Genomic DNA, 23,434 nt, shown 5'->3' with positions numbered 1-23,434 from the left:
CAACCTACGTGGTGTCTGCTCATCCATGGCATGGACTTCCTGAAGGGACTGTGTCCATGGAAGTACCTCTCCACCCTCTCCATATTTCAGGGCTGTCAGCATGACCTGCACCAGCTGGTTAATAAGTGACTGCATCTCTGTGCAGACTCACACTGATGGCACAAGCAGATAGGTCTGTTAGTCTGCTGGGAAACTCTTACTTATGGTGATGATCAGCTCAGTGGCATCCTGCTACTCCTGAAGGACAATCCTACACCCCTTGCGCTGCTTCTCCCATCCCTTCAGGCTCACCTTGCCCAAGCAACCAGGTGGTAGGGTGAGGAACAATGCTGGGCAGCTGGGGCATCAAAAAGACCTGGTGGAGCTACAGCCAGAAACCACATATCTTCTCTGGGCTGATTTCCTAGGTATGACACAAACAACTTGCCACCCAGCCCCTTATAAAATGTGTTGCTTCACTCTTCCCACATGTTCAGGAAGACTTTCAGGTGCCTGGGTACACTCCATAAATTACTAACAAGCCATCAAAAGCATTAGCAGTGGTGCTGGCTGCCAGAAGCAGATTGAGATCGAGCCTTCCCTTGCATCCATCAGCTCCACCCAGGAAGCAGACTTCCCTTTGACAGCAGCCAGATTAAGCAACAGGCAGACAGCAGCTGCCCCTTGCCCTGACCAGGCAGGCCCAGGCAGGCACTGTGTGGGAAGGAGTGACCATTTGCAGATGGAGGAAAACTCACATCTTGCTACAGCTCCCACTACAGACCTGGGAGGGATTTGGTAGTGGCCATGTTTTTCCCTGCAGATGAATCAGGACTAGCAAAGAGAAATCATTAATTTTTTGGATAAGTTTGTGGACAACAGAGCCTTGGAGCCTGTGGATGCCATGAGGAAACCTCCCCACTCAGCCAGATCCCCAGCATGCCCAATACAAGGGTTTTCATTCTTCCTTTAAAAGCTGCTCATGTAGCCCCAGTTTGCACATGAGACACACAGGCCTGATCCCATGAAAAGACCAATGGATGTACTTCCATACACTCACAAAGATAAACTCCAGGGAGTTCTTTCAGCTGGTTCCACGTACAGAAATCATACTGAGGAAGCAAATGGTGTTATCTGTTTTGATTGATCACTCATTCATGGCAGCATTGTACCCCAACAAATCTAAGGAAGTTGCCCTGGCAAAGCTTTCTTACCTGTCACTCTATCCTCCTGGATTTCATGTAGTAGCAAATTACTGTGAGCAGGGGGCAAAATTTAGCTGACTCCTTGCACTTACTGCCCTTGCAGTCGTCAGAGTCAAAGAAGACAGGTCACCTTCCACTGCTAACGCTGCAAAGTAGGCATGGAATAAACCCAACCTTCCTTTACAGACTTTGCTGGAGAAATCAACACTTCCTATACATAGAAAAATCAATGGAGGGTACTTACCAAACAAATCCCCATTGGTCTGAACCACCTGCATCAACAGAGCCTTGCATGGCCATCTATGCACAGCATATCCTCTCCAGCAGCTCCAGCTCAGCTTTCCCTTGTCTGGGCTGCTGTGGCAGGGTTTTTTCTTTGTTTCTACTAGCACACCATTCTGTCAAAGTGCACTCTGCTCTGTGATGATTTTGGGGAGCCTCAGCATCATCCTACATTTTTTGTGATTGTGCCCTGCAAGCTCACTGTCACCCTCACTCTGTATGTTTTTCACATACCTACTCTGGAGGTGCTGCTGCTTTCCCTGTGCCAGCACTGAAGGAGCCAAGTGAGGAAGAGGGCAGCGTTCCCCCATGCGGGCCAAACACTCCCACATCTCAACACTCCTGGATCTCTCCCAAAGCCTCCCTGAAACACCACTAACTCACCTGCACCCAGCTAGAAACCTTGTTACTGACTGGGAATAACTTTGAATGAAGATTTCATTAATATGAGTATTTCCTCTCAACCATCAGATGGTGCCATTGAGTCTTCTTAGGATGTGGAGCCCGGGGACAGCAGGCTGCCACCAGGGATCACACTGGCTTCTTGCTCCACCTCAAAGGCAGGGAATAGCACTTTATTCCTCAGTTACAAGTACTGATACAGAAATATTCTGGTGTTCTCAAATAAATTAACTAGGATGTGTGTCACTGTTTTTTCTGGCTGTTCGTTTATTTGTTTGTTTTGCACAAGTTTTTGCCTACCTTCTTGGAGCTGGATTCCAGTGATCCCAGTGTAGGAACAAGCATAGCAGTATAGGAGCACTTCAATTTTTGCTCTAAGAAAAAGACACATGTTCACTTCTGGAAAGATTTAGAGAGGATGAACTGCTTTCAGGCAGCAAGGCTAGAAATTAAAGAGGGATCAGCATTAGCAAAAATTCCTTTCCCCTCCACAAAAGTGATATATGGAACACAGGACTTGCCCTCTTTGGAAAGTTAGGCAGGAGGCTGGCCGATATCTGGGGAGCGCTGTCTCATTTCTATCGCTCCCTGCCTCTTCCTTCTACTTTTTTTTTTTTTTTTTTCTTTTAGCACAGAGCACAGAGTGCACTGTAATAAGAAGCGGCATCAAGGCACATTGCCTACAATATGCTCATCACATCTGACATCTCCCCTCTGTATGCAGGGCCAGGACTTCCAGGGCTTTGGTACTTATAAATCTCTGTGGATTTTGCAATGACCAGAGCCTGACACGGAGAGCCCTGCTGTCCAGCTGAGGCCTCTACCTGGCATTGCAAATATGCATGAATAAGAACTGATTAGTGCTTTTCCTGGGTTGGTTTTCATATTTAATTGTGTGAGATGAAAGAGGAGAAAAATGCTAGTAACGTGAGGAAGGAGGGAAAGGAGAAATCATTACAAGTGCATTTAGTCAGTGATAAGAATGGCTGCTGAGCTGGGTTGGGTGGTTTCCAAGCACAGTGGGAGCCAGTTTCAATTTCACAGCATAATATTTCCTGCACCCTTAAAATAACTTCTCCCTGCCCCCAGGGTGTCAGAGGAGCTGAAGAGCAATGTGTGCCCCCTCCCTGTGCAGCCCCACGCCGCTGGGTGCTCAGTTATCACCCTGGGGCTGTTTTGAGAGCGGTCGCATCACCGGTGTCGTGCCAAGGCACCGAGACCCAGCCAGGAGGGCTGGAGCAGAACGGAGGGGATGCTTTGCAGACCCAGAGCCGTGGTCTCCCAGGGAGGGCAATGAGACAGAGTGAAAATTAAACAGGGTAGAAATCCATTTGGATTTAGGTAAAATGTGTCGCTTTGAGCAGGTGGGGGACTGCTAGCTGTTTGAGCCTTCTTCGGTGCCCGGTGAAGGGCAGCTTCCCCGAACAGCTCAGCAGAGATGGGACCTCTTTATTGTCGGCTCTAATTGCTCATGTGAGATGTATTTACAGAAGCGACTGTTTGTGCAGAGCGCAGCAGACAAACAGACTCCTGTTCTGCCAGGCACCCTTTGTAATGGGTGGGGGCTGGGAGCACTTTAATGCAGTCATCATTTGGAGGCCTCCTTTGCGCTGCGGGCAGCAGCCCCGCGGCGGGCTGGCCGCTGCTGCGGCGCTCGGAGCCCCGGCAGCGGGGGCAGCGCGCCGGCACCGCTCGTCCTCACCCAGCCCATCGCGGCTGGATCGGGGCTCGCAGCTCGCCCCGGGCCGGGCACGCAGCACCCACAAAGCAAACCCCCCACGAGTCTGCCCATCCTCCCGTGGTTTGCAAATCCAGCTGCTCCCACTTGGGCATTTGGCTGTGGGGGGCACACTCTGCCCTGCACAGCTCACCTGCACTCACCTGTGTGTGCGCAGGGGAGCTGCGCATCTCCTTGGTCTGCAGGAGACGTGATGCGGGCTCTGAGGTGATTCAAAGGTTATTTGGTGATCCGCTCTACATGCAGTTGTACCAGAGGACAAGACGTGCCAGACAGTTGTTCCTTGCCTTTGTAAATAATGTCAAGGAGTGGTTAAAAGCAGCCAGGACGCTAAAAAAAAACAGCCTTGCAGGCTTTTTGCAGCCTGCTGGTTTTTTTCAAGGAGGAGGCCTAGAGGGAGTTTTGCCATCTGTGAGAGAGATGCAGCATTAGGAAAATAATGCAAACAATTTCTGGCACAGTTTCCATCTTCCTGCAAAACCAGTGGGGATGGACAAGCCCTGGCTTCCCATTACATGTAACATCTTTTGCTTATGGGTAGCCTACATCCCAACCCCACAGTGAACATCCCTCTCCAAACTTAAAAATATATGCCCCACTTCTCACTCTGTGCCCTTTTTCCCAGTAGATTAAGACATGCTCAGGGAATAATTTATCAGTAAGGAGGAGCAGCACCACAGAGCTGGCGTGTGTCTTCTGCTTCCCCTTTCCAAGGGGCCGTTCAAATTGGCTGGGATTGGTCCGGCGTGCTGGGAGCGTCAGTTTGGTTACAGCCTGTCCACAATGACGTGCAATTGCCAGCACCGGGACAAAAGGAAACCCACACTCATCCCCTTACAGAGCTCTCTGACACGTGCAGATCAACCCAGGCGTGCTGACCCCATGAGTGGCATTTCCCAAGCTTCCCAGCTGAAACTAAAGCTCCCTCTTCTTTAAAATGAATTAAATTCATTTTAGCGTAATTCTTGTATTCCACACTTGAAGGAACAGAGAAATCCACCTAATTTTTAGCACTCCTAAGCACTGGAGGTTTCTGAGCATTTACACATCATCTCTCACAAGACCTGATGCAGAGGGAAGTGGGATTTTTTCATTTTCCAGATATGGAAGCTGAGGCAAAAGGCAGACACTGCACAGTAATACCTAATTAGTGGGGGGAAAATTAAAAGCCAGTCACCACCAGTGTCATGTTTTGACAACCACTCATAAATTGTCTGAAAGAGGAAATACCTAATAATTCTGTTCTATGACTTGGAGAAACAAACTGAACCCTGGTCAACATCCCTAGAAATGCAGACCTCCAAGGACAGATTTTGCAGCCCTCTTCCCTAAAGTTTCACCCCTCTCTCAGACATCAGAATAAAAGCCATATTTCCCAGACAGTTTAGGACCCAAAAAGCCATTTATTGTTTCCAATCTGGTCCTCAGCAGGATTGATTGTCTTGTTGCAAGACTATATGTAAGAGGTCCTACTATTACTGGCAGTAATCAATATTTATAACTACTCACAGTGTTTATTTATAAAAAAATCAAATGTTCCAACCAAGAAGAGATGCTTTTATTAATATCTAGCATGATTAATAACCATATTCAGAGTTGCAGGCAGGCCCACGCTGTCAGACTCATGCACTTTTCTTTTTCTAATGGCTCTGCAGGAATTTGAACCATAATATGTTTCACGCTCAGGGACAAAGAGGTTTTGTCTCAGGGAAGGAGTGTGTGGATGTTTTTGACTTAAAGAGCTAGCGCCGCATTCAGAGCTTCACAAACAGAACCATCTTGAACCCAAGCCCATCAGCCTGCCACATCTCCTGGAGATACACTGCATAGGGTGTGTTTCCTCTGTTGCTGAAGACCCAGATGGGAGCTGCAGATTTGCAACTTTTGCTGAAAAATGTCACACCCCCTCTGTGTCAGGGCAGCCATCGCCTGCTCTGCCACCCACTGGAAATGCCTCAGCTTGGCAAATGGGTTCACATCTCTGCCTGTTGAGGCCTCTCAGCTGTCCAGGGTAAGATGAGCTCCATGGGAATGACACTGCTTCAGAGCAAGGAAGGAAAACACATAGAGCCCTAAACAATGCTCCATTCCTACCTATACAGCGAGGAGAGAAGAGGGAACATGCGAGGCTGTTGTTAGGTATCAGATCTGAGGCTGCTCGTCCTCACACCAATACAGGGAGGTGAAGGAAGGACAGGTGTTTCTGATGCAATAAGCCAACAAAGGAGCAAAGTTCACTCCCACTCCTTAGTGCTGGCTGTGCAAGGTGGTGTTTGCCCACCTGCACACTGCATGTTTCCCACTGCTGGAGGTAAGGACAATTAAATCAGAGGCAGCAAAGGGACAGTTGCAAAGAGACTCCTGCCTTGATTACTTCCTCATAGCCACTCACCCTCTGCGGCACCGCTTTGTTATCAGACAGGCAGAACAAGATGACTAAAGGGAACATGAAAATCAGGTAGATAAGACAGCTGTTGTCTGGATGGCTATCAAACGTCCTGTTTTGCACAGATCTACTCATGAGAACTGTGGGACAAAATAAAGGAAGTAAATGTTCATATTTGCTATTTCAAGGCAGTTCTCAGCCAGTGCTGAGTCACTTTTGGGACTGCCATGTCTTTCTTCAGGGGTTATGGGCCATAACAGAGCCCTCTCACAGCCAGGGACAGCCCTCAGGCCCACGCTATCTTGTACTTTGGCTTTTATACTGAGCCCTGCAGAGCTTTACATGACTTCCAAATCCTCATGTGAGATGTTTGCCCACTCCAACTCCTGTGCTATGGGCTGCATGGGATCCCCTCCAGCCTCCCATCAGTTTCTGAAAAGCACTAGTGCTGCTGAAGAACATCTGGAAAAAAGGCCACACTATGCCTGGAGGCCAGGAGGAGCAGGGAATGCACTTTTTTGTATTCCTGTTACGCCAGCCAGGCCAGGGGATATGAGTGGCAGAACAAGGAGGAGAGCAGCAAGTGAATGCAGTATTTCTTGCTATGTGCCACAGGCTAAAAGCCCTACAGTCCAGGTCCCACAAGCCCACGGGGCACAAGTTCTGCCCAGACTGCCTGTCAATAATCTCACATTTTAAATCCTGTTAGACACGAGTAAGCTGTGGAACAGTAATCCAGGGAAGAGTCGATGCAAAACCCTGCAACGTCAAGCATTATAAACCTCCCAGATCCACCGAGCTTCCTACCACATCTGTATGCCGGGGACCAGTGCTTGTTAAGCACCTTATATTCATGTCCTGCAGGGCCTGCAAGCCCTGAACAGGGAGCGCCCTTTCTTTGTCCATGTGCACAGGGCTTAGCACAAAGGATCCCTGCAGCCTTCCAGGCCTGCTGCTGCCAAATAAATAATCACTGCGATGCATTTTATAGAGGGCTTGGGAGGGGAGTTGCAGGACAACCACTGGGCACTGCTCTGGGGTTGGCACAGCCTCTGCTCTTCAGAGCTGCTCATAAAGGGGCCTGACTGAACTGGGGTGAACGTGAAATGCTCGGTCTGCCCGAGGGACTTCTGTGGTTTCCAGTGGCTGAAGGAAGGAAAAAAAAACCCAAACAAAACAGTAATATCAATGGAAACAAAACAGTAATGTCAAGGGAAAAAAAAAATAAAATAATCACCTTAGGTGAGATATAGATAAAGGCCTTGTGCCCTTGGAAGGTAGAATACAAAAGATAAATGAAATAGATGTTCCTTGTCTGATTTTTTTTGCACCTGTAGTTCTCCTAGTGCCAGTTGCTTTATATTTTCCTTGATACAATCAGAAGGAAAACAGCTAATCTGACATGACAAACTCATTGTATCAGAAGTCATCTTAAAACATGTGTCATATGACTAAACACCCTACTCCTGGTACAATGCATCCCACAGTAAATTTGGATGGAGCTCATCCTCAAATGCCCTGCTAAAAATACCCATAACAAAGGCCAACAAGAAAACATAATTCAAATGAGGGACATCTGTTCTCAAATGTTTGCAGATAATGACTGGATCGAGTGTCTGCATAAAGGATAATTATTTTCTGCAGATGGTTTGATCTGGTATTTTAAACACTGTAAAAAATCCTTGCCCCAGCCACTCAGGAAAGTATGGGGGGTTTAGCTGTAAGACCTTTTTCCCATCCTCTGCTACATTTCTTAAATACAAGGATAAGTAAAACTAAAAAAAATTAGAAGATAAAATGTGTTAAAGAGAAATACTTTATTGGAACACAGACAACAAACATTTGCAAGTTCTGGCCTTCCATTTCTTATGGTACACTGCCATATACCCAGATAATTCTCAGGCTGAATTTTTGTTATAGGAGAATGGCAAAATAAAGCGGGCCGATGAAATCACCATCATTCTGTCCAAGGCAGGTTTGAACTCGTACAGGTGTCCAAAGCGTGGGATGGTGTCCAGCAGCTCTGCCCGTGGACATCCCCACCTGGGCAGTGCTGCCGGGGGACATCGGCCGAGGGGACATCACTCTGCGGAGCCTCTGGAAACGCTGTGCGCCAACCAACCCCATGGAAAGGACGTCCACTTAGAAGCAGGGTTGTGTAAATCTCAAAGAGTGCAGCGTTGGGCTGTAAAAGCTGGAGTGTCAAAGAGTGTTACCGTAATTAGAAAAAAAGGGCAAACCCAGGACTTAATGCAAGCCGCTTGTTGGGCTGTCTGGGGATAGGTATCGTCACTTCAGCAGCTCTCTGGTCATTTTTGCAGCACAGTCTTGGGTCAGACCCTGGCGACCCCGTGAGAATTCCAGGTTCTCATCACCATCTCTACCCAGCACATCAACTTGCCTTGCAGCGCTGCCTCAGCGGCCGCGGCAGGCGTGCCTTGGCGACAGCCAGGGCGCTGAGGCCCGAGTGACGCCGGGGTCCCCGAGCCGCCGGGGGTGCCGCGCCCGGACTACAGCTCCCGGCGTGCCCCGCGCGGCGGGGCGGCGGGCGGCGCGCGGCCGCTTCCGGGTTGGCCAGCGCGGTGTGTTTACTTCCGGCCGCGCCAGTGCGCGAGTGTCAGCCCGGGGGGGGCACCCGGCGGCCGCCCCGCCCGCGGCCGGGGAGGGACCGAGCGAGCGAGCGAGAGACCGGGGCAGGCACCGACGGACACAGCGGCCGAGGGAGGAGCCCCGAGCGCGCAGCGGCCCCGGCCCCCATGAGCGGGCGGTGAGCGGCGAGTCGGCGGCCGCGGGAGCTGCCCGGCGCGGCGGGACCCAGCCATGGACTGGCTCATGGGGTGAGTGCGGCCCCCCGGTGTCGCCGCCGCGGGGCTCTCCCGCCCGGCCGGGCAGCCCGAGCCCCGCGTGCGGCGCTGGTGACGGGTCGGGTCCCGCCGGCGGCAGCGGGAGGGCGGCTGCGCCTCAGCCCCGGGCGTCCCCGCCTGCAGCCGCGGGAGCACGGCGTGCACGGGAGCTCCCGTCGTGTCCCGAGCCGTGGCTCTCTGAAAAAGTAACTTTTCCTTCCCTTTCCGCGCTATCGCCGGGCCAGGTGTGGCAGCTCTCTGTGCTTCCCGCTAGTGCAGTGTGCGGCTAATCCCCCTGCGACAGAACATCACCCTAAACCCAAAGGCGTGCCAAGGTTTAAATGGCTTTCTGTAGGGAGGAAGAAGAGACTTCGGCAGAGATTAACGCCAAATCAGAGCCACGCCAGGGGGCTTGGATAGCCTGGGATTAATAGTGCTAATTACACAGGGACAGAAGGTAAAGAGCTGTTTGCTGCGGGTTTTAGGTCTGGAAACCTCAGTGTAGGAGAGAGAAATGTAATTGATGGGAGTGACCTGATATGCTACCAGTATCCCAAACGAGATATTCTCGGTTACTTCTTGCATGAATTTCACTGGCGACCTGCACTCAGGTGAACTGTGAATAATTATGCTTCAAAATCGCATGAGCACTTGGTTTATGCTCCAGCAAAACTAGTGCTGCAGCGATAACCTGCTGCCCTTAGTTTGTTCTTCACGGCAGTTCCTGAATGTGGTCTTTGCCATATAGGTTGCCTCCTTTTCTAACACTGCTGTGCCTAGAACAGAAGGTAAACTATTTTGTCGCAGCTGATGGATGTGGTGTGTTTAGAAGGGTCATTGGTGTGTGTGTTGCCTTTTGTCTGCAGCTGATCCCTTTGGTGCTGAGAGTGCACTTGTTACTTGCCTTCACACGGGTCGCATCCAACTCTGGAAGCAGCTGTCAATACAAAGTTTTACTGCGAGTCTGACCCCTCAGATGGAGGGAATGCTGAATCTCTGTGGGGCAGACATGGATGGCTGGCTTTTCCTCCAGCAGGCTGAGCAGTGGAAGGGCAGTGTTTGTGGCATGTGAGGGGGCCTGGGTGCCATGTACTGCAAGCCTTGTGTCTTGTAAGTCACAGGGCTGCACTCTGTTGTTACAGGGTGTCAATGAAAATAGAAATGACGAGCTTGTTTTGATGTGTTTGTAACAACCACAAAGCACAGGTGGTCTGTTACGCTGACTTTATAAAAGTAAAAGCTGCAGTGTCAAAGAGTGTTACTGTAATTAGAAAAAAAGGTCAAACCCAGGGTTTAATGCAAGTTACTTCTATGACTCAAAATACTATGCCCCACTATAACAGCTGTACTTCTTCTGTGAAAATTACATTCTAAAGCAGAAAAGAATCAAGGTTTATTGCAGCCATACACTCAGGATATTAGGGTGATGGTTTTCTTATGAAAAATATTTTGGGCTTCTTGAAGTCACTACAAAAATTGGCATTTGTTCTGTACTTCCTTTACCCAGGGTAGGTGGATCTGTCCATGTGTGGAAAACACTTGCCTGTTTTCCCCATTGTAATGGGAATGGATCCTGAGTCATTTGTGTGTTACTCGCTTGTTCTCAGCTATTTCCTGATATGTTTCACTCCTGACCAAACCCAGTATTGTCCCACTTATGCTCTTAAAGTTTTCTCCCTTAAAACGCTGTTCTATTTGTGCACATTTGGGGGGGATGGTTGTATGTGATTATGGCAGGAAGGGGGAGCACTGATATTTTGAAGTGGGAAAGGCTAGAAGTCCTAGGGGACCCATTCTTATTCCTGGCTGAGTTATGCCTGCTGTTAGCAACTGTGTTCGTAAATGGAAACATCCGTCCTTGCTGCTTGACAGAGAAACTGCGGACATTTGTCTGCCCAGGCAGAAGTTTGGGTAATGCCACTTGCTCAGCCTCTTTCAGTGGGAGCTTCAGGTGTTTGGGTCTCTGCTGTGAGCAGGACAGGGCTGAAGAAAAACCTGTAGAATAATGGGAAAATAGGTCTGTCCCAGTAACATATTAGTTAGTGTTGATGGCTCTGGCAAGCAAAATGTATTGGTCTGCTTCTTGGTGGTGTCTCTTTTTCCTAAATGTCCTCATTAATAAAACCATTGTGATCTTTCTTATTCCTTACTGCTTAGGGAAGGAGGTGGTTTGCAGTTTCAGCTTTCCATGTGCTTTCCCTACCCCTGTAGAAGGTCTTGTATGTCTCCTTTTTGGCTATGCTTTCTTAACTTTTTGGTGTGAGAAACACCCTCTGTGTTTTGACTTTGTAGTGCTGAGAAATGATACTTGGAGTGCAAGTGTGTTAAATTAGGCAGCAGTAACAGTTGCTCCTGTTCTAGATCTCGACCCTTCGAGCTGGTGTCACATTTATCTGATAAACTTTTAGAGTGAGATCTGCTTTATTCCTTCTTGGTCCTCCCCTTCTCTTGTCGTCTCTTGGAAAGGGGGGAGGGCTAAGTGCTAATCATACCACCAAGAGCAGCGGCCCCAGTGTCTCTGATCGCCTCAGAGTACTAAAAAAAAGGGAAGCTGAGGCTTACAAACAATAGGGAATTTATTACGGATTAACAAACAACTACAGACTTAGGTGGTCACACAGCAAAACTTCTCTGGGTGCTGCTTGCTGTTCAGTCAAGTGCTTCAAAATCCAGTCAAGTCTTAAGGAAGAAAGCTCAAAAGAATGAGCTGCTGGCATGGTACGATGCTGAGTTTAGCACCTAAGTAAAGCCAGAGTCTGTTCTGTGGTTGATTAGTATATTTGACCCTTCCACTGAATGCATCATTAATAATGATGTTGGTGAAACTCTATGGTTTCTTCTGTGCATTCTTTCCATTAAAAAAGAGACAACCGTTTTGAGCTTATTTGTTTTACGGAGGATATATTTTAAGTCCAGTTTTGACTAGAGATCAGTGTTGCTTAATTGCTTTGCTCAACAACATTTACCAGAGATCCATATTACCCGCTTTAGAAAAGATTCCAAACTTTTGTTTTACAAATAACATTGATCTGCTCTTGAAGTTCAGATTAACAACAAAGGCAGGCATTGTTCCCTCACTTATGAAACCTTGCTTTTTATCTTGTTTTAAAATATCATAATTGGCTAGGAGTAAAACATATTAGTGATGCTTATAAACCTGACATGGTGTAATCTTCAGCAGTGCTGTCTGAGGCTCTAATGCATTTTTTCATAGGAGTATTGGGTACTGTAGTGGTTTTGGTGAACTGTTATGTAAAAAGGGAAGAGAGAAACAAAGTATTTTACAAACAGTTACCTGTTAGACACAACCATAATTTGAGCTTCACCTGTACTATAAACTTTGTAGTTTAGTAGGTTAATACATTATACTGATTGAAGCTGAGAGAGATGCTTACACTGATTTGATAAAGATTCACAGCTCCTTCTCCCAGCATTTATTAGAGTATAAATGTAATAAAGAGAGAGAGGCTGTCTGCAAGAGGGATTTCTTCTCCATTTAAATTTTAGATCTTGTTACCCATACAGTCGTACCATTCCCTGCTCAGTTATTTGTCCTTTCAGTGTTGACCTAGTGACTTGAACAGAAGCGCCTAAAAATGATTGAAGGCTAGCCTTTTCTCATATTCCACATCTTCAGCTTTGAGGACAGTTAGATAAAAGCAATGGCCTGGAAAGGCAAGGAAAATACAGATGGCAAAAGGAGGAAACTTCTGGTCAGGACATTTGTGCCTGAAGACAGCACAGACTATTTCTGTCTACTCAGGTGATCTGTGGCCTGCAAGACAGAGCAAGTTGCTACAGCTGTAAACTGAGTAATGTCTGATAGAAACTAATAGCACTCACACTTGCAGATTTTACTTTGTAATGTCAGTTAATCCATTATAAACACCACATATATGTGCTGCCTTGCATAGTCTTCATCTCATCAGGATAGGTCACTGGAAAGTATGTTGCAGTGAAATAGCACAGTAATTATGCAAATTCAGTCTTTTTGAGTATATGATATACTGGTGATTTTTAAAAAACAGTGTAAGAGAACTTCTCAAGGTCAGCACACTGCTAGATTTGTTTCACAGAGGAGACTTGTATGTCATGCATTTATTTTATTCAGCTATAACTGTCAGGGACTTAAATTTAAGCTGCCAGTTTTTTCATTTGTTCCAGATACAGGATTTTGCTGTGTTACCCCTGTGGTAATTTTAAAGGCTAGAAGAAAAGTAACACATACTGGTGTTCTGTTGTCTTCCATTCTGCACTTGTGGAGGGGTCTTTAAGAAATGCCTTAAGATACTGCCCAGTTCAAGATGAGCTATGGTGAAATAGGAATAATATTGTCATGCAGAGAAGTTCTAACCTTGAGCCACAACAGCTGAGGACTACATGTGAAAAAAGCACAGCAGTGTTTTAGTTCTGAGTCAGTAAAACCCAGTATGCTGTTTGTCACCTGTTAGATTAAACCTTTGTTGCTTTTGAATGGGGTGTACTGTTGTAGGATATCTTGACTTGGAAGAGAGCCATAAGGATCATCAAATCCATTAATGGTAAGGAGTGCATCTTGTAGTGGGAGCAGTGAAAAATCATCCAGCAAGCTTAGCTGTCAGTTTGGCTGGTGCATCATACAGTTGAACCTGCTTTTAACTAGCAGACCTCTATATAAAAAGTAGGTAACAATTTTTATTCTGGGTACTGTTCAAAACTTCCTAATTATAGAAAATATTTCTATTAAAAGGAAGAAAGGAATAGCACTGGACATTCTTCAGCTGCTGTAGCTGTAGGGAATGCTTTCACCTTTCTTCCCTTTAGTCATCTCCAGTGAAGAAACTCTTCTGCCTTTATAAGGCAGTCTTCCCTCTAGAAACTGCTGCAACCTCTCACCTTTCACAGCTTGCATGGTGTGTACCTTTGTTCTGTTTTTTAACTGACTTTACAACAGGTGTTTCTCTTGCATTCCATTCCCTGCAGATTCTTGGCTTCACATGCTATTTTCCCTACTCTAAGGGAGCTGAAAATAACTCAGAACAGTAAATAATAAACTAACTAACAGTAATAATAAAATAACTCAGAACGGTAAACCAGACATGTACGGTCCCATTGGGCAGGAAATACATGCTCCTTATTTGCTTCTATTTATAGGTGTAACATTACCTGTGGGGTCCCAGGTTGCTCTCCTCAGATAAATCTAGGTCTCTCTGTGAGCCACTGGCACTCCATTCACTACTTACTTATATTCTTCAGTATTACTTCAAAACCTTAGACGTGAGCAGTACCTCTGCTAAACGAGAGCTTAACTGTGAAACAGCTACATAATGCTGTCTGCAGGTAAAATTAGATCTCCATTAAATATTAACTTGTCATATTCATTAGTATAGTAGTGGAAATGTGCTGTTACTTTGAAATGTGCTGTTACTTTGAGATGTGAATTTCATGGGCTATTAGATTTGTAGAAAAGGAGTCATGACTGTAAGAGAGCAATTTAAATTTTCCAGGTGTATTGTTCCCTTATGCTGGAACCCCTGGCCTGGTTCAGGGGTTCCATGTGGTGGTAAAGTCTCTCCTCCAACCCATGCTTCCAAAGAAAACTCTGCTGCCTCTTGTTGTTTGGTCTCAAGGCAGTTTATTGCAAGCTATCTAAAAGATTGTCTTCTCTGGCTACTGCAGTTTGGGCAGCAGCTCAGGCAGAGTCACACACACCCCTGACACCCTCTCTGTCTGCTGTCTTCTTCTCTCCCCCTGCCCAGGGCTGCTGCTATCTTTTATATGATATATTACGTGTTGCATGTTTACAGTTTTTCCCCAATACCTATTACCTATGTTACAAGGTGCTTTTCTACTCTAAACCAATCCATCACCAAGAACATGGAGGCAAGGAAGAAGAAGGAAGAACAGGATCGGCCCACTTTCCTCCATCTTAAAACTTCTGACCCCCATGTACAAAGTACCCCCCGCCCCCCGTACAGGTGCTAAAACCCCCCTGTACAATACTAAAAAATTCTCCCCTCTACTTTGTAACTACTTCTACCATACTATCTAACCCTTTATGACTGCTTGTTCCACCTTCAAAGTTGGTAACTCATTCCATGTCTCAAACTCAAAATCACAGCTGTTTCCAGCTGCTTGTTGGGGTCTAAAATGCTTCTGACCAAGGCCTGGAACCTCCAAAAATGTCTGAGGGACATTTTGAGTTCCAACACCCTTATGTCTCCCTAGTTCTGGAAGTGTTTGGTGATATTACTCAGGTGGTCACTGCCAAGGTTCTTCTTTTGTTCTGCATCAGGTTGCAAATAACTGCAGAGCCTTGCTCCCTGAAGAGTCGTTCTATAGTTAATTATTGATTTCTTGGAGAAAATGCCAAATAAATCCTGCATTTTAAAACCTTTGTTATTTTAGGAAACCACAGAATTCATTAGTAAGTTACTTTGGTGTGTACAGTGAACGTGAATAATTCTTATCTTTTTAGAGTGCTCTTTTTCCAATATGCTGAGGGAGTAGATAGAAGAAGAATAGATAATTTTCAAGGTCCCTAAAGTAAAAGGAACTATTACTTTACTTAGAAAAAGAGCTGACTATTCTTACAATGTAGCAATACTCTTTCCTTGCATGTCTCTGCATGTTACCCTCTTCTCCTTCGCAGTAGCATCAGGATTCAGGAAGACCGGTAGGTTAAGATGCTCATCTGAATGAAAACCTTTTTTTTTCCTGCCTTGTTTCCTCTCCTCAGGTTAGCTTTCAGGTGAATGAGTTCCTGCAGCCTGTGTGGCTACATGAATAATGTTGATAGCATGATGGTGTTTGTGAGAACAGAAAGCTTAGGTAACAGTTACTTTGGTGGTAGCAAGGACTTAACTGAATGGAATAATGTAGTAATGTGATTATTAGTGGCAATTACTCTAAAAATAATTAGTGATGTATCTTCTGGTGATGTATCCTTCTGCTTGAATGTTGGGAAGAACTGCAGAATGTCTGAAAATAGGAGATGCTATGACTAAGCTGGTGTCCTGGCACAGGCAACGGCATCAGAGCACTGACACAGTGTTACATTCAGTTTGTGGGTAAACTATAAATATATTCATCGTGAACTGGATATTGATGAATAACTCAGACCTTACAATTGGCTGTAAGTCATGTTCCATCTACCTGAGAGAAGTGCTGGCTGTGTTGTGGTGTGACGTGAAGGCAGGTGGGATTCTGGGTGCCTGGCTGAATCCAGCAGTCTGATTCAAGAACGTGTTCAGGAAGCTTGGTTCACACATGATGGCCTGCATGACTTTGCCATATTTCACTGGCAGTTCCCATCTGTTACATCTGCTGGATGTGGGCCCAGGGAAAGCATACTTGAAGAGTAAAATTAATAAGAGACTGTAATTTTTAGATAGCTGTCTATACAAGTTTGAACTCAGTATTGTCAGATCTGCATATTCTGCCATCACTGATGACCTATCAAGCAACTTTAATGTGTGTTTCTGCTAGTGGAATACTACTAAAGTGATCTTGTCCATTGCTTTTTACCCATGTTTAGCCCTTTATGGTTGGTGATAAGGTTGTGAAGCTTGCTTGGTTCTTTTTTCAAAGTCCTTCTTAGCAATTTTTTCACTCATCTTACTCTGCAATTACACAAAAAAAAAAAAAAGCTATGTAATTAAGTGTACATGAAATGAATAAATCTGATTATTTTTTAAATTTATTTTTGCAATAATAGAGTAGTACTGGAAAGTGTTTCATCAGCTTAGACTACTTGAGGAAGAATTGTTGCTTCACGGCCTTGTTCTGATATTTAGTTGTGATCTAGGAGCTTCCCTGTTCCTGAGATTCTGTGCAGTAATTTAAAATAATTTAATTTTACAGCTAGAATGATGAATATTACTAAATACCTAAAGAGCAGTGTGATAGTTTTAGCATTTGGAGGGGAAAATATGGCAGTTTTCTCAAAAGTTAGTTTCCTTTTATTCTATCAGCCAAGATAAACTAGTCAAGCTGCAAGTTTTTCACACAATCAGCAAACCTCTGTCCCTGATTATGGGAAAAGAGCATTAAATGCACATGTACATGCACAAAAAAAGTAATCCCCAAACCAGAATTTAGATAGAATTTTCTGAAGAGTGGCACAAATTAAAGAGACAGAGATAACTGTCTTGGATCAAATTGTCATAGATCAAATTCCTTCTTGCTCTGAATACTGGAAGAGTAAAACCATTAAGCTAGAATGTAAGCCTGTAGAAAACTATATCTTTAAATGATCCAGGTCTGGCAACTTGAGCTCTTCAGAATATATCTGCATGCTTTTTAATTTCTTTTCCCCTTCCTTTCTGCACTGCTTAGGTTATGAAGGTGGTCCCTGAATATTTTTATCATCAGTGTTCAGTGACCGGATCACTGTTGTCCCTCTTGTACACTAAAATGTCTAAGTTCTTGGGACTTCTATCTGAGAATTTTCCTGCTCTTTAAACATAATGAACAGAAGTTGTGTGAAACAGGTTGCATAGAGGTGATCTTGACTTTTTTTCTTACTGCTTCAGTTCATAAACTTCAGTCTAGAATTTCCTAATTTAGAGAACTTTTCTTTTACATGGTTCTTCATAAACCAGCATGGAGTTGCTCAGGAGAGGCTTTGTTCCTTAACAAGTTATGCAAAACTGGATGGAGATGTTTTTTTATGAGGTGTCTATTTTGCAGATGTGCTCAGGTTACCAGATTAACTCTGTGGTTTCAGGTTTGTGTCAGGTAAATGATAAATAGCTTTTTCCTTTTTTTTTTTTTTTCCAGTCAGTCTTCTGTCTGATGATATCAAGGTGTTGCTGGAACTCCAATCTGTGAAACCTTCATGATTATAATATCTACTGTAGTGTTAGTGTGTGGCTGTTTTCCATCAGATATAAAAGGAACAAAGTTTGTGAGGAGGGCTAATAACTTTTATTAGACCAACAAATGTACTTGGGAAAGAAATAAAAAGCTTCTGGGCATGCTTCTGTCTCTTGTTTATGTTGATAAACTGTTTTAAACAAAACCATATTAATAGTACAGTTCCATGTCAGCTGGAGAAATCTCACCTGCTGGTTTAGCTGGGAACTGGTTCCTTTTTAAGGAGCTGACCAGCCTACATTCAAAAAACCATATTTGGGCACTGGTCTTGCTGTTTAAAGTTATCTGCATGTCTTCTAGCAAAGGAAAGAGGTTAGAAATTGAAGTATTTGCATGTTCTGGTCTAAGGTGCACAAATCTTCAGATGGCTCTAATTTTTTCCTGTGTTGTCTTATTTTGTTCTGTGATCCAACCTTTCTTGGTTCCCTCGTAATTTCTCATTGGGATGCCTGAGCTAACCTGCAGTTCTGATGTTCTTATGGTCTTGTCCGTGTCTCTTTTTTGTTGTAGCCAGATAGTTACTTTTTTTTTTTTTTTTATTAAATTAGATGAGTTTTGAGGTTTGGGAGAAATCTGACGGCTTAGAGGTGAGCAAAAAAAATAGTGAAAGGAGTACTTCAGCCTAATGGCTGTAGCTGATTTTTTGTTCAATTCTAGCCTTAATCTTGCAAGACAGTGGGTCTGTTGGACACCCTTCTGCTGCTTGACTTGCTGGGCATTAAAGAGTATTGTTTCTTTTGCACAGTATTTCTGGATGGACATCTAACAGCAGTTGTTCTTCCTTTGTCCCTTTTTCACTTGATTATTGTGATGCCATTGGTAATGAGCAATTTTTGAACTCTAACCTGAAATTTCAGGGGTTTTTTGATGTATTTATGAATGGTTTTTTTTTTTATTGGGCATATGATAGGCTTTTACCATGTGGTCTGGTGTAGCACAGTTTTAGCTTTGAGTTATGGGTGCTATTCAAAATGCTGAATTGGGTGATTTGCATTCTTATAACCCCAAAGTGTCTGTTCTGAGGTTTTCTCCCTTGCCCCACCCTTATGAATATGAAGGTACTGGCCTGAGTCACTTGAGCTTGTTGAGGCTTGAGCAAGTGGAGTAAAGTGCTATGAGAACTCATCTAAGAAAGGGGAGATTGTGGGTTCTTGCTTGTAATTCACAAGAATTTAGGTATTTAACTACAAGTTTGTAGGTAATGTGGTGGGTTTGCCTTTTAAAGGGGACCTTTGTGTTTTCACACTGTACTGTAATAAGCTGGTAATTTTTGGTTTTTGGTTTTTTTTTTAGTGTTTGTAAGTATTTTTCCAGGCTTGTTTCAGACAGGATATGCACAGTCATCCACTAAAATGTAGGCAGTTGTTGCTATATGTGGTATAACTTTTTAAGTGGGCAGGGTATTATTTATATGTTCAGACTTGTATTTTCTCATTCCTGTTAATAGAATCAATGTTTCTGTTTAAATTGAGTTCCTCTTTGTTTTAGGTAGAGTGAAGACTTACCAGCTCTCACTGTTTGCCTCATTGGGAATACTGGCAAAGAGGCATCGTGTTAATGAAGAAGTATTTTCTGCAGTTCATGAAACACATGCAATATAATCCACTATCTTGCAGGACAAAATCACTTGCTGGGTCTGTTTTGTTTGTTTTTTTTAGTTGTAATCCATTCTATAATTAAAGAAGAAATAATCTTACCTAGTAGATTTATGAATTCCCATGTTTAAACATTTTATTCTGAAACATGGGGGGGGGGGGCGTTATAAAATAAAAAAGTTGGCAAGAATTTCATGAGAAGGAAGTAACTTTATTATAAAGACAGACAAATTTAAACACATTGGTTCTACTTGTTTAGGTGTGTCATCTATCCATAGTATTTCTGAGCCAAGCTGAAAATGTAAAATAAAAGGGTGTTAAATATTTCAGTAGGCATAATGATTTAAGCTGACATGGCGGTTGCTTAATTTCTGAAGGACAACTTCCATGAAGATGTTGATGTGTTTTAAAAGATGCAATTCAAATTCATTCCTTTGAATTCTTAAGTGCTGAAGCACTCTTCCAATGACAAAAGGTAGAAAAAAAAAAATTGAGAATTTGGAAAACAAACCTGAGAGTGCATGAGAGAGATCACCAGGCTGATAGTCCCCAGTGCTATAAACAGCCTTGCTGTCTGACTAAGCAGATTTTGAGCAAAGAGGAAGCAAATATAGGAATAAGGATGGTGTTTTTACATGTAATAAAACTTTGTTAGCAGACATCATCATTTCCTGTCTGGGTTTAATAAACGAATGAAAATTATTTTCCATTATTACTAAGACCTTGATTTTTTTTTTTTTTTCTAATACTGCACACAATAGTATCTTATGTACAGTCATTGTTGGCAATTGAACTGTAGTTGTCAAAACAAATGCCTGAAGAACTTGGATCCGGGGAATTTCAGTCCATGCCTGACCTAAAAGACTGATTTATTGTTCATCCCGATAAATGTCTGTGGCCTGGCTTGTCATATGTTCCCATTTAGCAAGTAGAGGCCTGTAGCAGGCTACCAGGTATCACAGGGCACTATGTTTCTGACTGTGGGGACTCCTCACTTGCCTGTGTCTGCAAAAATAATGTCATGCCCTTCTATCCCTGGCTGACAGTTTTTGTCTTATGGCTTGTGTATAATATTTTCTTCTGCTTGTGGATCTAGCACAGTTTCATGCCAAGGTGGGCATGAGGTTTGTTTGGGTCTGTGACTTTGCGGATGAAGGGTCCAGTCCCAGTTATGCCAAAAATCAGTGTATGCACTTTGATGGTATCATGAGTTAGACCAGAAGATGGTGCTGACCAGTCTCAAGGACTAAGGCAGTGAGGCACTGGTGGTGATGTGAGGTTTGCACCAGGTCATTGCACCCATTGTGGACTGCACAGAACCTGAGTGGGAAAGAACCTCCTGCTTTCTGGAGGGCCAGTTGATAGTGTGATGGAAAATGAAGGGTGATTAGGCTGAAATGTGCAACTTTGTACAAAATTTTGTCCTCTGCTGTTACTTTGAAACTAAAGTTCAGTAACTGTTCCACGTTCTCTGCTCTTACTGTGTCCATCAATTACTGTAGAAGTCAATCTGGACATAGTCAAGCTATGGAACAGTGGAGAAAGTCAAAGGCTGTTCTGATGGGGGAGCCAGACTGCAAGTGCAACCAAATCCACCCAGAGCTTTTTTGGTTCCTAGCCAATTGAAAAAGGAAGAGGTACTTCTCCCCGCTCCCCTTCCCCCCCCACATTCATCTTAATTCTGCAATTCACTAACATTTATCCTAAGCTTTTTTAGAACGGCACAAAGTTCTAGTAGCTCTACAGAGAGAAAGTTGATTAAAGCTGTTTGGTACTGCTGACCAAACAATGGAGTAGATTGGTCAGTATTCATAAAAATAGCAGGCATAATACTTCCTAGCTTTGGTATGGTTTTGGATGAAAAATAATGCATTATTACCAAAGGGTGTTGCAATTCTGAAGTTTCTCGAAGAGCCTAAGTAAAATCAACTGTCCCCTTATCCTTTTGCTGGTATATGAACTTGTTACATGTGAAAAAAAAAAAGGCAGGATTCAACAGCTGTGGGAATAACTAATGCAAATTGGATCCATGTTCCCAGTGAAAATAATAATGTTCCTGCTTACAGGAACTCTCCCCATGAATTGTTTCCCTAAGATCCCTGGAGCATAGTGGTGTGGGTGGAGTGCACAGGACATGAAGTAAAAATCCTGTGTGATAAACCTGTCTGAAAAGGAGACTAATCTCCAAGGGAGACAATGGTTATCGTATAGCCATGGGCTACTCATTAACTCAAGGTTCTTAAAACAAATATTATTCTAGAGTGACAGCCAGCTACTAACATGAAACTGTTACTTTTTAATCTCATTTTGGATTTGCTTTTTTTCTGCGCCAGTTTTTTGGAGTTTTGTAGTAAAATGACAACGTGCGTTTCACAGCAGTCACTCAGACCTTCAAAGAAAGAATGACTTCTCCAATATGTGCTTGTTACAAAATCAAACCAAGAAGAGCTTCAGGTTAGCTGGGTTTCAGTAAATACTTTTTCTGCTTCATCATATGGAAAAGCAACAGCAAGTTCAAAAATGAGAGGGAGAATAAAGCAAAAGGGGATTTAAAGACAATTGACTTGTCAGCATACTTTGACAATAAAGAACAATTTTGGTGTATTGCATGACCCTAGAAGGTTGGAATTACAATAAATAGTAAGAATTTTTGTATATAGCCCATAGTTTAGTTGAGGATTTAAATTCTATGATTCACTAAGGTAAATAATACAGTTCTGTAAAGATTAATGACATTAGCAAGAGTGCTAGCAGGGATAACGCTGGTTTTCAGTCCATGCGTCTAAGCTTAGCAGTCAGTTGGGAAGAAATTTCACTTGGGATATGGTGTTGGGCAATTAGCTGCATTTCCAGAGATTTATGGAGTCTTCTGAATCGTTATGGTGTTGGCTATTATCAGAATGGAGTACTGGTCTTGGCAGGCTGCTGTTTTGCATTATGGTAGTTCTGAGATGCGGAGGTAAATATTCAGAACATATTTGCTTAACAGCTCAGTAAAGCCTAATCTTTTGTTTGCAAATACCTCCCCTTTTCATGTACAGGAAGTTGAAATGCTTCACAAAAATCTGATTACTACAGAGGGACAAGAATTTAACTCCCTTTTAAAATATCTCTTGTAACACTCATTTTGAATATATGTTTCTTCTTACAAAAGCACTACATGTACTGGTGTTTAAGTTTGGAAAAAAAGCTTGTGTTTGGAAAACTTAAAGTACTCATGGTATGCCTTTCCTCATGATTTTTAAGCCAAGACTAGTTGCACATTTTCACCTCCACTATGTCTGGCAGAAAGATTAAGAAATTTATATCTTTTTGACTATGGTCAATTTTTTCAGATTTATTATTCATGAAGTCAGCTGTCTTGTTAGCATATTTCATTCTTGCATTTGTTTAGGGGCCCTGAATTATGGTATATGGTTCTGAAGGATGACATAAGTCACTCTTCTTCTGGTATTTGCTGTTCATTGTTCAAATGTCACCTTTGGGACTGTGACTATCATTCAACAAATGTTAATCTTTCCAGTAACTTTTAATGGTCTTGATAATGCAATGATAATGAGAGAAGACGATGGAAATGGTTATTAGGGGAGAAGATTTGAAATTCTATGGACTTTAAAGTATTCCAGGATATTAATACTGAATCATGGTGGCACTCTTGCTTTTATTTCTAGTTTTCCAGAGGTGAGAATATGCCACTTTTTCTCTTTCTTCCCCAGAATCGGTAAGAACTAAGGTAGAATCTGTTTTAACATCATCAAGAGTAGAATGCAGATTTGGTAATGAGACCACTTGGTTGGTATATGTGAGTTGTATTGATCTCTTGTTGTTTCTCTAATATGTACTTGCTTATTTTTCTTATGATAGGTCTTTTTCAAAGACAAGTACCTACTTGTTTTCAGAGAAGCCAGATGGTATATTGGCCTTGGTGGTCTTGAATCTGCAGGTCTTCCTGAACAGTTTAAATACTTAAAACTTGCTTATTCCTCTTGGTTATTCTGAGCTTAAACTTTTCAAATTTGTATAAACTTCTGTCACAATCTGAAGAATTGTTTTCAGTATTTTTTGTGATTAAAACAAAATAACGCACTACAATATTAAAGTTTAAGCCAGTTTGCTAATTGTAATCCTTCAGTAGGAATTACTTTAGC

General features: G+C 43.5%; 1 protein-coding gene across 1 annotated transcript in view; it reads left to right on the top strand.

Moving 5' to 3' along the window:
• The first annotated feature begins 8,610 nt into the window (after window positions 1–8,610).
• Window positions 8,611–23,434, top strand: part of MOB2 (MOB kinase activator 2) — a 109,683-nt gene continuing 94,859 nt past the window's right edge. Inside the window, exon 1 of the mRNA XM_021526718.3 lies at window positions 8,611–8,829. Within this exon, the coding sequence (XP_021382393.1) occupies window positions 8,813–8,829 (17 nt within the window). The 5' untranslated portion in view covers window positions 8,611–8,812. The remainder of the gene's footprint in view (window positions 8,830–23,434) is intronic.

This window comes from Lonchura striata, chromosome 6, assembly GCF_046129695.1.
Source record: "Lonchura striata isolate bLonStr1 chromosome 6, bLonStr1.mat, whole genome shotgun sequence".
NCBI lineage: Eukaryota > Metazoa > Chordata > Aves > Passeriformes > Estrildidae > Lonchura > Lonchura striata.
This window is presented reverse-complemented; position numbering and strand designations above follow the sequence as displayed.